This window comes from Macaca fascicularis, chromosome 20 (genome assembly GCF_037993035.2).
Source record: "Macaca fascicularis isolate 582-1 chromosome 20, T2T-MFA8v1.1".
NCBI lineage: Eukaryota > Metazoa > Chordata > Mammalia > Primates > Cercopithecidae > Macaca > Macaca fascicularis.
This window is the reverse complement of record NC_088394.1, coordinates 22,590,594-22,604,933: the sequence shown is the minus strand read 5'-3', so window position 1 is coordinate 22,604,933 and position 14,340 is coordinate 22,590,594. Positions and strand designations below refer to the sequence as shown.

Sequence of the window (14,340 nt, the reverse complement as noted above, 5' to 3'; positions counted from 1 at the left end):
GCTCTTCACTTGGAAACCTCCAAATATCGTTCCAACTCAAATCAGTGTTAACATGTCTGAGTCAAAGAGTATTAGTGTTGTCCAGGCGTGGTGGCTCACACCTTTAATTCCAGCACTTTGGGAGGCCAAGGTTGGCAGATCACCTGAGGTCAGGAGTTCGAGACCAGCCTGGCCAACATGGTGAAACCCTATCTCTACTAAAAATACAAAAATTAGCTGGACATGGCACATGCTTGTAGTCCCAGCTACTTGGGAGGCTGAGGCAGGAGGATCACTTGAACCTGGGAGGCAGAGGTTGCAGTGAGACAGGATCACACCACTGCACTCCAGCCTGGGCAACAAAGTGAGATTCTGTCATTAAGAAAAGTTATTAGTGGTTAAGACCATCAGCCAGGTGTGCACCTGGGGTGAGGGTCTTACTGATACTTTGCCTAGAGCACTGGTTTGGGGACACAGTATCCTCAGTGCATTTACTTGCATGAGCCCAGATAATTAACATCAGTTGCAGATATTTTAGGGCTGTTTATTTACTTCTTCCATCAGACTTATGATGAGGTCAGTTGCATGATTTTGCCCTGTTTTACATATGAGGAACCCAGGACATAGAGAGGTTAAGAAACTAGCCAAAGTTCACACAGTAAACAGTGGGCATCTTTTGAATGGGGCATTCAAGAGTGAATGTAGGCTGAGTGTGGTGGCTCACACCTGTAATCCCAGCACTTTGGGAGGCCGAGGCAGGTGGATCACCTGAGGTGAGGAGTTTAAGATCAGCCTGGCCAACATGGTGAAACCCCATTTCTACTAAAAAATACAAAAAAAAAAAAAAAGAGAGCCCGATGTGGTGGTGGGTGCCTGTAGTCCCAGCTACTCAGGAGGCTGAGACAGGAGAATCACTTGAACGGTGGAGGTTGCAGTGAGCCAAGATTGCACCATTACACTGCAGCCTGGGCAACAAGAGCAAAACTCCGTCTCAAAAAAAAATGCCACTTTCTATATATTTTAGAGGCTGGGTCTTGCCCTGTCACCCAGGTTGGAGTGCAATGGTGACATCTCAGTTCACTGCAGCCTCAAACTCCCAGGCTGAAGTGATCCTTCCCCCTCAGCCTCCGGAGTAGCTGTCTACAGGTGTGTACCACCATGCCAGGCTAAGTTTATTATTTTTAATATTTTTTTGTAGAGATGGCATCTCACTATTGTTGCCCAGGTTGGTCTCAAACTCCTGGCCTCAAGTGATCCTCCCTTCTCGGCCTCCCAAAGTTCTGGGATTAAGCGAGTCACTGCACCTGGCCAAAAGCTTCTCCAGGTCCAGTAGGGCTGAGTGGCAGGTGACCTGGGAAGCCAAGGTTGCAGTGAGCGGAGATTGCACCACTGCACTGCAGCCTGGGCAACACAGTGAGGCTCCATCTCAAAAATAAATAAATAAAAATAAAATGTCAGCTACTATTTTGAAAACACTGAAAACGTGGCTGGGCATGGTGGCCCACACCTGTAATCCTGGCACTTTGGGAGGCCAAGCTAGGTGGATTGCTTGTTGCCCAGCCTGGGCAACCTGGCAAGACCCTGTCTCTACAAAAAATTAAGACATTAGCTGAGCATGGTGATATGTGTCTGTGGGCCCAGCTACTTGGGAGGGTGAGGTGGGAAGACCACTTGTGCCTCGGAGGTCTAGGCTGTAGTGAGCCATGATTGTGGTACTGCACTCCAGTCTGGGCAACAGAGCAAGACTCTCAAACAAAAACAAAAGCAAAACCCCTAAAAACAAAGCATGTCTCCAAGTTGCTTGGGACTTTCAGGCTATTTGTGACCTTAGTCACATCCCTTTCTTTTTATAAATGTAAAGAGAATTCTACTTCTAGCTTGCGAAAGGGAGGGCTCATGGAACCTGATATGTCATTCTTCCAACTTCACCCTCTCCCCAGGGGAGAGACGGTTTGGGTGGGTTGGGGTGTTGACAGTAGGGCAGCCCCTTGATTTCTTCCGCAGGCTGCACCTCCAGCGGCTGGTGAACAATGAGAGCCAGAGGTGCCAGCTGGTGGAGAAGCTGCAGGCCCTTGTGGAGGAGGCCTTTGGGAGCCAACTGCAAAATAGGGATGTCCTCAACCCAATCTACATGGAGAGGATCCTCCTGCTGAGACAGGTGTGGTGTCAGGGGTCTGGGAGGCTGAGGGAGGGGCTACTGGGTGCTTCAATTCCTCCTCCCTTCCAGAGCCCTGTCGCTAGTGCATTCAATGACTGCCTCCTTCCCCAGGGTCACATTTGCCGCCTGCAGGACTTGGTGTCCCCAGTGTACTCTTATCTGTGGACTCGCCCTTCGGTGGGTCGAGCACAGCTGGACGCCATCTCGGAGGAGGTGGATGTGATTGCCAAGCGTGTGCTGGGGTGAGTAACCGCAGGCTGAGCTCAGGATTCCACACCTTCCTTCCCCCTCTCCCTCCCATGGCTCCCTTTCCTTCAAGGTTAGGCTGTTGGGCCCCCAGCACAACCTCATGGCCAGTGAAAACGTGACCCTTCACTGGCTTTCATTGGTGGGAGGGCTTACCTGGAGGACCGGGCTTTCCCTGTACATAGGCCTGTGTTCACTGCTTGCACCAACCTGGTTGCATCCCAGCTCTGCCATGTACTCACCAGATTATGTCACCTTGCTCAGGCGGCTTCACTTTGGCCAAGTTACTGTACCTATTTGAGCTTCCTTTTCCTTCTTGGTAAGAGAGAGATGATGCTAATTCTTACTGTTAACAGTAATAACTTTCAATTACAAATGCAACCAAAGCTGACTTAGGCAAGAGGGGAATGATTGCTTATGTAGCTGCAGATGCTAGAAGAAGGGCTGCTGGAGGCACAGCTTAATGCAGGAGTCAATACTCCATTACCAAGATTCGCTTTCTCTCTCTGCCTTTCCCCTTCTGCCCCTCCTCCCCGATGCTGACCACTTTTCCTGCAGAGGCTCTGTATCAGGTAACTAGAGGGCAAGTTTCTCTACCGGACAAAAGAAATGACAGCACACGTCCCCTGTGGAATTATATTTCTTCCTTATGTAGCAATCTGCAGGAAGTGGCTCAGGGCTCATCCTCCCACCTCAGCCTCTTGAGAAGCTGGGACTACAGGCACAGGTCACCACGCCCAGCTAATTTTTTTACTTTTTGTAGAGACAAGGTCTTGCCATGTTGCCCAGGCTGGTCTCAAACTCCTAGGCTCAAGCGATCTTCACGCCTCAGCCTCGCAGAGTACTAGGATTACAGGCGTGAGCCATGTGCCTGGCCGGGGCCTATTAGTTCTAATTCACCAGGATTCAGTGTCATAACTGCCTTTCTCCACCATGAGGCTGGATTTCAGATTTGCTCTGGGACTCCCTCTTGAGTCAGGAAAGCTGATATCCAAATGTTCAGGAGCTGCCAGATCACTAGAAATCCCTTCTATTCCCATGCCAAGCTCTGGGCCAGCTCTAGCGAGTCTGGAATTGCCATTTTTCCTAGCCTGGGGCCTGTCATTCTTTCATCAGCTCCTCGGCAGCCTGCTTCCCTGCAGTGCCACTGGGGAGAGTGTCTGCTTTTTTCTCACATTATATTTTATGTCTTCAGTATTTCATCTCCTGGATTTTGTAAATAGCAGTACTCATGTGACCCAGTTAATAATTGTCTCAGTCCGTAGGGTTGCTATAGCAAAATAACATAGACTGACGGCTTCAACAACAGACATTTCTTTCTCACAGTCTAGAGGCTAGAAGTCCAGGGTCAAGGTGCTGCTGATTCGATGTCTGGTGAGGGCCTTCTTCCTGGGCCCTTCCCTTTTCTGGCCCTTTGCTGTGTCCTCACGTGGTGGAGGGATGGGGGACCTCTCTGGGGTGTCTTTTGTAAAGGCACTCATCTGTGCATGAGGGCTCTGCCCACATGACCTGATCACCTCCCAAAGCCCACACCTCTGAATACTGTCCCCTTGGGGGTTAAAATTTCAACATATGAATTTAGGGGAACACAAACACTCAGAACATAGAGATGATGCAGTAAGAATGATCACCCTTGTCTGAAATTGAAACTCATCTGCTTCAGTGCTGACAGTTAGTAAGGAAATCTGTCTGCACTGAAAGGCTGTTTCTTCAAATCACTTGTGAACCCAGTTCCCTGAGACAGTAGTGGTCCATACTGAGTTGACTTTGGAATGCAGTTGCCTGGACCATGTTTGAGCAGGCAGGGTCAGAATTGCCATCACAGATCATCTGCACCAGGAAGATGTCCAGCCTCAGTTCCTCTTCAGTGTCTCCGCTTTGGAATCTCCAGTAATAACTGAGGAGAGGCTGGGTGCTGTGGCTCATGCCTGTAATCCCAGTATTCTGGGAGGGTGAATGGGAGCATCACTTGAAGCCAGGAGTTTGAGACCAGCCTCGGCAACATAGCTTGACCCCATCTCTACAAAAAGTAAAAATAAAATTAGCCAGGTATGGTGGTGGGCGCCTGTGGTCCAAGCTGCTCAGGAGGCTGAGGTGGGAGGATCGTTTGAGCCCAGGAGTTTGAGGCTGCAGTGAGCTGTGATCGTACTACTGCATTCCAGCCTATGTGACAGAGCAAGATCCTTTCCCTTTAAAAAAAAAAAAAATTAATGTTTTTGAAAAATGAGAGGAACTGGGAAGTTGCAGTGAAATATACTCATCCCCAGCCTATTCCCATCTCTTGACTAAGAATCAGGGCCAGGGCAAATTTTTGCAAGTCCAGTTCTAACTGATTGGAGAATTTCTCCTGAAACTAAAGCTTTTGGGGAGAGCATCTTGCTCAGCTGGACTGCCAGGATGTGGGGGTTGGTTGCTGGCCCGTTGGAATCCTAGAGGCTTCAATTTGTGGAAGAACAGCCATAGCAAGTTGGTGGCAGGACCATTGCTGGAGCTGGGTGGGGACTTCTGATTTCTTCTCTTCTTGGCTACGTCTCCAAAGAAGTCTCCCTCTACCAATATTAAAGCTATATTTCAGATAATTTCCCAGAAATTATCCATTCTATGTCAAATCTATTCCTAAGTTTCTTTTTTGTCGTGCCTACAAGCAGACCTGTTTCTTTTAAGATCATTTTGTAATGTCTCAAAGCTCTTGAATGTACTTAACTAATTTCTTAAATTTTTAAATTCAAATACAAAATGTAATACTTGGCCAGGCATGGTGGCCCATGCCTATAATCCCAGCACTTTGGGGGACCAGGGTGGGTGGATCACCTGAGGTTAGGAGTTTGAGACCAGCCTGATCAACATGGTAAAACGCTGTCTCTACTAAAAATACAAAATAAGCCGGGCAGGGTGGCATGTGCCTGTAATCCCAGCTACTCAGGAGGCCAAGGCAGGAGAATCACTTGAACCCGGAAGGTGGAAGTTGCAGTGAGCTGAAATCGTGCCATTGCACTCCAGCCTGGGCAACAGAGTGAGACTCCATCTCAAAAAAAAAAAAAAAAGTACTATTTCTGAGTATTTATCATGTGTTCAGGCACTTGGTGCTTTATAACTCTTTTTAACTCTCTAGGATATCCCTGTGCAGGACAGATACTATTATTTATTTTTTTTTTTATTTTGAGACAAAGTCTCACTCTGTCGCCCAGGCTGGAGTGCAATGGTGCTATCTCGGCTCACTGCAACCTCCTCCTGGGTTCAAGCAATTCTCCTGCCTCAGCCTCCTGAGTAGCTGGGACTACAGGCGCCCACCACCACCCTTGACTAATATTTTTGTATTTTTAGTAGAAATGGGGTTTTACTATGTTGGCCAGGTTGGTCTCGAACTCCTGACCTCAAGTGATCTGCCCGCCTCAGCTTCCCAAAGTGCTGGGATTACAGGCGTGAGCCACTGTGCCAGCCTCAGATACTATTATTCTCCCCACTTTACAGATGAGAAAACTGAGGCATAAAGATTGAATGACACAGAGGTAGCAATGAGTAAAGCCTCTTATGGCACCTCTTACCTCCCTGCATTGTGACCACTGGCTTCTCTGTGTGTGGTCCCTTGGTAGTTTTTCCTTCCCGACCTGGATAAGGGAGAAAGTGGTCAATATCTTCCTCATCTCCCTCAAAACAGGCTTGAACATTGGTTGTGCTGCTTGTACTGTAGCTGATCAATAACCTTCTGAAGCCCTTCCTCCCACCCACTTGCCATTGGCCCATGCAGACCCTGTAAACTGGCCCTCTTCTTCTAGGCTTCTAGAAAGATCTGGTATGAGCTTAACTCAGGATATGCTGAGTGGAGAACTGAAGAAGCTATCAGAAGGTCTGGAAGGCACCAAGCACAGTAATGTGATGAAACTCCTCCGGGTGGCCCTCAGTGGACAGCAGGTGAGGCAGGGACACAGGTTGGATTGTTCCCTGGAGCCCCTCATTGATCCTTTGAACTTGTTTCCTGGCAGGCACTGAGCTCAATGTTCAAGGTACAAGGATGAAAGAAATATGATCACTCCCCTCATTCAGTCAATCAACAGACACTATTGAGTACCTACTATGTGCAAGCATTGTGTTAGGTACAGTGGATACAGTATAGAATGAAACACACATTCATAATCTCTGCCTTCATGGGGTTTGCAGTTTATTGGGGATAACAGACCTAACAACAGCTTACTTAATATGGGAAAAACAGGCCAGGCATGGTGGCTCACACCTGTAATCCCAGCACTTTGGGAGGCCTAGGCAGGTGGATCATCTGAGGTCAGGAGTTTGAGACCAGCCTGGGCAACATGGTGAAACCTTGTCTCTACTAAAATTACAAAAAATTAGCTGGGTGTGGTGGTGTGCCTGTAATCCCAGCTACTTGGGAGGGTGAGGCACGAGAATTGCCTGAATCTGGGAGGCAGAGGTTGCAGTGAGCCAAGATCGTATCATTGTATTCCAGCCTGGGCGATAGAGTGAGACTCTATCTCAAAAAAAAAGGCTGTGGTTGGGGGAGAAACAGGCTCCTAGGACCCATCCTTGTCCAGGGAAATAACACAAGCATGGATCCTCAGAACACAGGCAGCAGTGTGGGGGCTGGCCTGGGAATAATTTCTGCAGACTGAGGCTAAGCTTCAGTTCTTTAGGCAGTTTAAGGTAGTAAGGCAATATTTGCTCTTTTTGTTCTCAGCAAGGACCTCCTGTAGCTGAGATGATGTTGTCCTTGGGACCAAAGGAAGTGCGGGAACGGATCCAGAAGGTGGTTTCCAGCTAGGGAGAGGATGTGTCGGGCAATGGAGATCGCCCTGAGAACCTGTGAGCTTAGAAACAGCTTTCAGAGACCAGAAGGAGGACTGGGGCCTGTTGGGAAGTTTGCCGAAGGAACTAAGAGTGGAAACAATTTCTGGCTGCGCACAAGTGCATTTATGGATCCACCACCGGCCCGTCCTTGTCAGCTGGCTGGGGAAGCCCAACCCATCTAACCTCCTTGACTCTGGAAAGGCATTCTCTGGGTCTGGTTTCTCACACATTACACAGCAGAGGTTCGGAGTTAGTTCATAGAAAAGCTAACATCCCGGAACAATGCAGAAGCCCTGGGTTTCAGTTTGCTGGGGTCCCCATAACAAAATGCCACAGAACCAGGTGGTTTAAACAACGGGGATTTATTTTCTTATATTTCCGGAGGCTAGAGGTTCAAGATCAAGGTGGCAGGCCTGGTTTTTCCTGAAGGCCTCTTTTCTTGACTTGCAGACAGCTGTCTTCTCACTGTGTCCTTGTGTGGTCTTCCCTCCATGCATACACATCTCTGGTTTCATTATGTGCCCAACGTTCCTCTTCTAAGAATACCAGTTGCACTGGATTTTAACTTTAACCAGCCTCATTTTAACTTAATCACTTCTTTAAATGCTCATTCTCCAAGTAAAGTCTCATTCTGAGGTGCTGGGGGTTTCTCAACGTAAGAATTTAGAGGGACACAATTCAGCCTATAGAAGCTGGGCAGTGGGACTCATGGGTCCCAGTTCTCAGGCCCCAAGGACTCAGAGCAGTAAAGGATATGTGACACAAGCAGGGCTGAACTGGATGCCAGCCTTTCTTTGGGGTTGTAAAAGGAGAAGTGACTCCACTGCCAAGGGTAAGCGCTCTTGTCTTATGCTACCCTTTATTCTTGAGCCTTGGGGCAGCCTGTGTCTCCCTTCCCTAAACGTCGTATGTTCCGTTTTTCCAGTCTTCCAGACCTGGTCCTTGGACTGGAGATCTCCACCCTGCCTATTTTGTGGCTTTCTCTTCAAATCCACCTCTTCCTTCCTCCATGACTTATAAGTCATCATCTCTGCTGGTTTCTGAAATGAGATATGCTTCTTGGGGTCTTCAGTGAAGAGGAGTAGCAAGTGAAAGGAGGATGGTGGCGGGGTAGACAAACCCCTACAAGGCTTCTAGGCTTCCCCTGCATGGTAGCCAGCCTCTAAGTTGGCCCCCAAGCATCCCTGCCTTTTTCTATTCACATCCTTGTGTGGTTCCCTCCCCCATTGAATAGGCCTGACTTGTGTAACCACTACACTATTGAAGAAATGGAGAGTTTGGCTTCTGAGGGTAAGTCGTGAAATACATCATGCCTTCTGTCTTGTTCTCTTTGATTGCTTACTTTGGGGGAAGTCAGCTTCCAGGTCATGAAAATACTTAAGCAGCCTTATGGGGTGCTCCACATGACAAGGGATCGAGCCTCCCACCAACAGCCATGGAAGTGCGCCATCTTGGAATCCGGTCCTCCAATTCCAGCCAAGCAGCCACATGACTGCAGTCCTGGCTGATCTCGTTTGTGACTCCGAGCCAGAACAACTCAGAGAAGCTGCCCTGGAATTTTCAGACACACATGAACTGTGAGATAGTGAATGCTTATTGTTTAAAGCTACTTGGTTTGGGGATAATTTGCGCTCCAGCAGTAGACAATTAATATATTTATTTTGTCCAGGGGAGTGGAAAGGCGATTACAGAGTTTGTTGAGCCCCATAGAGTCCTAGTCTTTGCTTAAAGAATATACCAGTTCTTTCTGATACAGAATCCATTAAGTTCGTTGGTTGCAAACAATAGAAACCAGCTCTGCCTCACTTATGTTTATTGGAGGCCATAAGAGAGCCACAGCATCTACGGAAAAGCCAAAAAACCAGGTCTTGGAATAGACAGGAATTGGCTACAGGAGTTAATGGCCATTCTTGTCTGAGTTCTTTGGTGGCAACACATGAACTACAACCGTTTTGCTGTTGTTAATTTCTCCGTGTTTTCCCCTCAGTTTTGGATAACTCTGCTCAAGGTTCAGATTCTGAGGAGCGAGTATCTGTTGGGGTAGCTGAGGTCTTGCTACCATTCCTTGGCCAGTAATAGGTAGTTTCACAGGGATTATATGCAACGGACGAAAAGTTGTTCCCAAGGAAAACTAGGGAGCTTTCTCCAGAAGATGTAATGGCAGAAACAACAAATAGCTGTTGACCACAGAAGGGGACAATAATAACAATATTTTAATTTATCGTGCACTTACATGAGCCTCACCCACTCCCAGGTGTCAGATAATGCTCATAAATGCCTTAATCCATCCTGAGATACTTTCTATCTCAGTCAATTTTTTTTATAACACTATGAGAGAAGCAGTATTTTTATTTTTCTGTTACAGATATGGAAACCGTGGCTCTGAAAAGTTAACTAAAGCTTCTGAGGCTATAGTACGAGGCAAAAACCAAGACTTAAACTCAGATCTGTGCAGATCCAGAGTCCAAGCTTAACCTGATCTACTGAGTTTTGTCAGAGCATGTGTTTCTAAGACATTAAGAATGGTTACAAGGAGCTCCTTGGCTCACAGTCAAGAGAGAGTTTTTAACAAAGTGAGTGGTCAAAATACTAAGTCGATTCTGGTATATCTACAATATGGATGAACCTCTAGGACTTCATGCTAAATGAAATGTTAGTCACAAAAGGACAAATACTTCCTAACGCTTTGTGAGGCAAAGGTGGCAGGCTTGTCAAAGGCCAGGAGTTTGAGACCAGCCTGGGCAACATAGTGAGATCCTGTCTCTACAAAAAACTTAAAACTTAGCCAGGTGAGGTGACATATGCCTGTAGTCCCAGCTACTTGGGAGACTAAGGTAGGAGGATCATGTGAACTGAGGAGTTAAGGCTGTCGTGAGCTATGAATGCACCACTGCACTCTAGCCTGGGCAACAGAGCAAGATCCTGTGTCTAAAAATGAATAGGCTGGGCACGGTGGCTCACGCCTGTAATCCCAGCACTTTGGGACGCCAAGGCAGACGGATCACAAGGTCAGGAGATGGAGACCATTGTGGCTAACATGGTGAAACCCCGTCTCTGCTAAAAAATACAAAAAATTAGCTGGGCATGGTGGCAGGTGTCTGTAGTCCCAGCTACTCGGGAGGCTGAGGCAGGAGAATGGCATGAACCCAGGAGGCGGAGCTTGCAGTGAGTGGAGATCGCGCCACTGGACTCCAACCTGGGCGACAGAGTGAGACTCCATCTCAAAAAAAAAAATGAATAAAATAAAGTTAAAAGGATAGATACCATAAGATTCTACTTATTCAAAGTACTTAAAATAACCAAAATTATAGAGGCAGAAAGTAGAATGGTGGTTGTCAGACTTGGGGAGGCAGAAATGGGAAGTTACTGTTTAGGGTATAGAGTTTCAGTTTTACAAGATGAAAAGTTACGGGGGTGGATGGTGGTGATAATTGCAAAACATTATAAAGATATGTAACGCCACTGAACTGTATACTTAAAAATGACTGAGATGGTAAATTTTATGTTTTTCTGTATTTTACCATAGTTTTTAAAAAATACTAAATTAGAGCTGGGCATGGTGACTCACACCTATAATCCCAACATTTTGGGAGGCCAAGGCAGGTAGATCACTTGAGGCTAGGAGTTCAAGACCAGCCTGGCCAACATGGTAAAACCCTATCTCTACTAAAAGTACAAAAATTAGCCAAGTGTGGTGGCTCATACCTATAATCCCAGCTACTTGGGTGGCTGAGGCACAAGAATCTCTTGAACCCCCCAAAAGGGGAGGTTGCAACGAGCCAAGATCACACCATTGTACTCCAGCCTGGAGAACAGAGCGACACTCTGTCTCAAAAAAAAAAAAAATTAATAAAAAAGCGAAAATAATAAAGCTGCTGCTACTTCTTCCTCATGTGGAGTGTGCTGTGCTATGTTGAAAGCAGCTCCAGGCGTCTTGTCTTCTGTTTGGGGGTTTTGCTCAGGATCAGTAAGACTAGTTTATTGTTTTGTTTTGTTTTGTTTTGTTTTTTTAAGAGAGAGGATGTTGCTCTCTTGTCCAGACTGGAATGCAGTGGCACAATTATAGCTCACTGCAGCTCTAACTCCTGGGCTCAAGAGATCCTCCCATCTCAGCTTTCTGAGTAGCTGAAATCACAGGTGTATGCTACCACACCTGGCTAAGTAAAAGTGTTTGAAGGAATTTCATACATTTTAAATAACCTCAAGCCCATCCCCGGTGTTTTGAGAGTATACTGCAGCGGTGAAGGGCACAGAGGCTGTCTAGATTCAGAAACATTCTGCCCCTTATTCACGTGTGACTTTCTGTACCTCAGTTTCCTTGTTTGCAAAATAGGGATAAGAATTGTACCTGTCTCAAAGAGTTGTAAGGATTGGAATAGATAATATATATGAAGTTCTTTTTTTTTTTTTTTTTTTTTTTTTTTTTTTTTTTTTTTTTGAGACAGAGTTTCACTCCTGTTGCTCAGGCTGGCATGCAATGGCACGATCTCGGCTCACTGCAACCTCCGCCTCCCAGGTTCAAGTGATTCTCCTGCCTCAGCCTTCCAGGTAGCTGGGATTACAGGCATGTGCCATGTGCTGCCATAGCCAGCTAATTTTGTATTTTTAGTAGAGATGGGGTTTCTCCATGTTGGTCAGGCTGGTCTCGAACTCCCGACCTCAGGTGATCTTCCCGCCTCAGTCTCCCAAAGTGCTGGGGTTGAGCCACGATGCCTGGCATGAGCCACGATGCCTGGCAACATATATGAAGTTCTTAGAACATTGCATGGCATTTAATAAATGTTAGGTATCACTATCACCATTATTTTCATCCTTAGAAACAGTGATCTTGGTGGCAATGCGTATAAACACACTCAGACGAACTGAAACCATGAAAGGAATTTACTGGAAGAATTAGGACTCTCACAGATATAAAGGGCAGGACTTCCAACTGGACCTCACAAGAGAATGGAACCTAGAAACCTGTTGGGACCAAAGGCAGCCACTCGGCCCTCTGAGATGGCACATTTTCTAACATTCACCCCTCTTTGTGTGTCTGCTCTTCCTCTGAGATGGCACAGTTTCTGACATTCACCCCTCTGTGTGTGTCTGCTCCCCTTGTTTTCCCTCTGCAGGCTGCCTCTCTCTTTATCTCTGCACTTGGCCAACAAATGCCCCAGCCCTGAAGCTAAATCATCTCTCTTCTCCTACACCACCAATTAAATAACCAGTATTCCACATACAAACTCGCAGGGGAGTATCTGATTGGCCTAGCCTGGGTCAGGTGTCTACCCCTGGTCCAATCAGCTATGGTCAGTGGGAGTCATATTCTATGATCATGACTGCAGGGGACTCGCTTTAGTGAGTGGGAAACCAGTTCCTTGCTCTGAGCATGTTCTTTTTCAGTGTTGTTTAGAGAGTATCCTTTCCAGGGCTGGGCATGGTGGCTCACGCATGTAATCCCAGCACATTGGGAGGCCGAGGCCGGTGGATCACTTGAGCCCAGGAATTCGAGACCAACCTAGAAAACATGGTGAAACCCCGTTTCTACAAAAAAAACAAAAAAAAAACAAAAAAAAAAAACAAAAATTAGTGGTGTGTAGTGATGCACACCTGTAATCCCAGCTACTGGAGTGGCTGAGGTGGGAGGATCACCTGAGCCCAGGGAGGTGGAGGCTGCAGTGAGCCAGAATAGTGCCATTGTACTCCAGGCAGGGTGACAGAGCAAGACTGTCTCAACAAAAGAAAAAAAAAAAGTGTCCTTTCCCCTTTCCAGAAAATTACATATTTATAGCCAAATTTGGAATTCCATTCATACTGCCTTTATCCTACTTTATTTTTGCCCTCATAGTACTCTTTACTATATGAAATTACATATTGTATTTGTATGTATTTACTCTCTATCTTACTCAAAAGAATATGAGATTATGGCAGTAAGGAAGTCAGTCTTTTAGTATAACCATAGCACCTGGCACGTTGCCAGATACATAGTAAGGGTCAAGATCTCATGAGGAAAAAAATGTTAGAGGACTATATTAGTAAGATGAGTTTCTTCAGAAGTGGCACTCATCAGCTGGTCTAACTGCCAGACTCTTAACAGTTACCAGTATCACTTCCATCTAAGTGGGGAAATCTTTCCTCTTTCGCAAGATTTGCCGTTATAATTAGCAGTCCAGTCTGTGGCCTATAATTTGCATTGAATCCAGCTATCTGGGAGAGACTACCTTTGACAAAGCTTGGAAGTGAAGGATGGGGACAGATGACGGACAGATGACGGATATATGTTTAGTGGGGACTAAAATTAGAAGTTGTTGGCTGGGTGTGGTGCCTCACTCCTGTAATCCCAGCACTTTGGGAGGCCGATGGGGGAGGATCGCTTGAGCACAGGAGTTTGAGACTAGCCTAGGCAACATGGTGAAACCCCCCCATCTCTACAAAAAAATACAGAAATTAGCTGAGCATTGCGAGCACTTGTGGTCCCAGCTACTTGAGAGGCTGAGGCGGGCGGATAGCTGGGCCTTTACAGACTAAGTGACCTTTGAACTGGGTTCTGAGGGATGAGTAGGAGTTTCCCAGGTAGATGGGGGTTGGAAGGATATTCCAAGGAGAGGGATGAAAAATAACGCTTCACAAAGTTGGTCAGGACTGGACCAAGGGTAGGAGTCGGGAGAGAGGTAGAAGTGGCTGCTGAGAAACCAGGCAGATGTGAGATCCAAATGGCTCTTCTTTGACTGGTTAAAGGTATAAGTGTTTCATCCCATGCAAATAATAAAACCCAGATTCAATAGAAAAAAATTGGCTGGGCATGGTGGCATGTGTCTATAGTCTCACCTACTAGGGAGGCTGAGGCGGGAGGATCACTTGAGCCCAGGAAGTCAAGACTGCAGTGAGCTGTGATTGCACCACTGCACTCCAGCCTGGGCAACAGAGCAATAAATCTTAAATAAGATTTGTTATCCTACTTAGCAGGAAGTTCATGGGTAAGGCAGGCTGCAGGGTTGGTTAATTACACATGTGGTGACATAAGTGAGGGCCCAGGGTCCTTCTCTCTCTCCGCCCTCCTGGCCACAGCATCTGCAGCAGCCACAGTTGGCTGCCTGCAGCAGTCAGGCCTGTGCACTTCCTCCTTCATGTCGGCTGGGGAGAGGGTGGCTTTCTATGGCTCTCTCCCAACAGCA

At 46.8% G+C, this 14,340-nt stretch overlaps 1 protein-coding gene across 5 annotated transcripts in view; it reads left to right on the top strand.

Annotated features, from left to right (window-relative positions):
• EARS2 (glutamyl-tRNA synthetase 2, mitochondrial) overlaps nucleotides 1-8,509 on the top strand; it is a 34,292-nt gene extending 25,783 nt beyond the window's left edge. For 3 of the 5 annotated variants that reach the window (XM_065537593.2, XM_005591466.5, XM_074028153.1), the window contains 4 exons: nucleotides 1,984-2,137; nucleotides 2,249-2,379; nucleotides 6,160-6,295; nucleotides 7,074-8,509. In XM_065537593.2, the coding sequence (XP_065393665.1) occupies nucleotides 1,984-2,137; nucleotides 2,249-2,379; nucleotides 6,160-6,295; nucleotides 7,074-7,157 (505 nt within the window). In that variant the 3' untranslated portion in view covers nucleotides 7,158-8,509. The remainder of the gene's footprint in view (nucleotides 1-1,983; nucleotides 2,138-2,248; nucleotides 2,380-6,159; nucleotides 6,296-7,073) is intronic. The other 2 variants (XR_286870.5, XR_012429461.1) reach the window with 1 other exon arrangement.
• The last annotated feature ends 5,831 nt before the right edge of the window (nucleotides 8,510-14,340 follow it).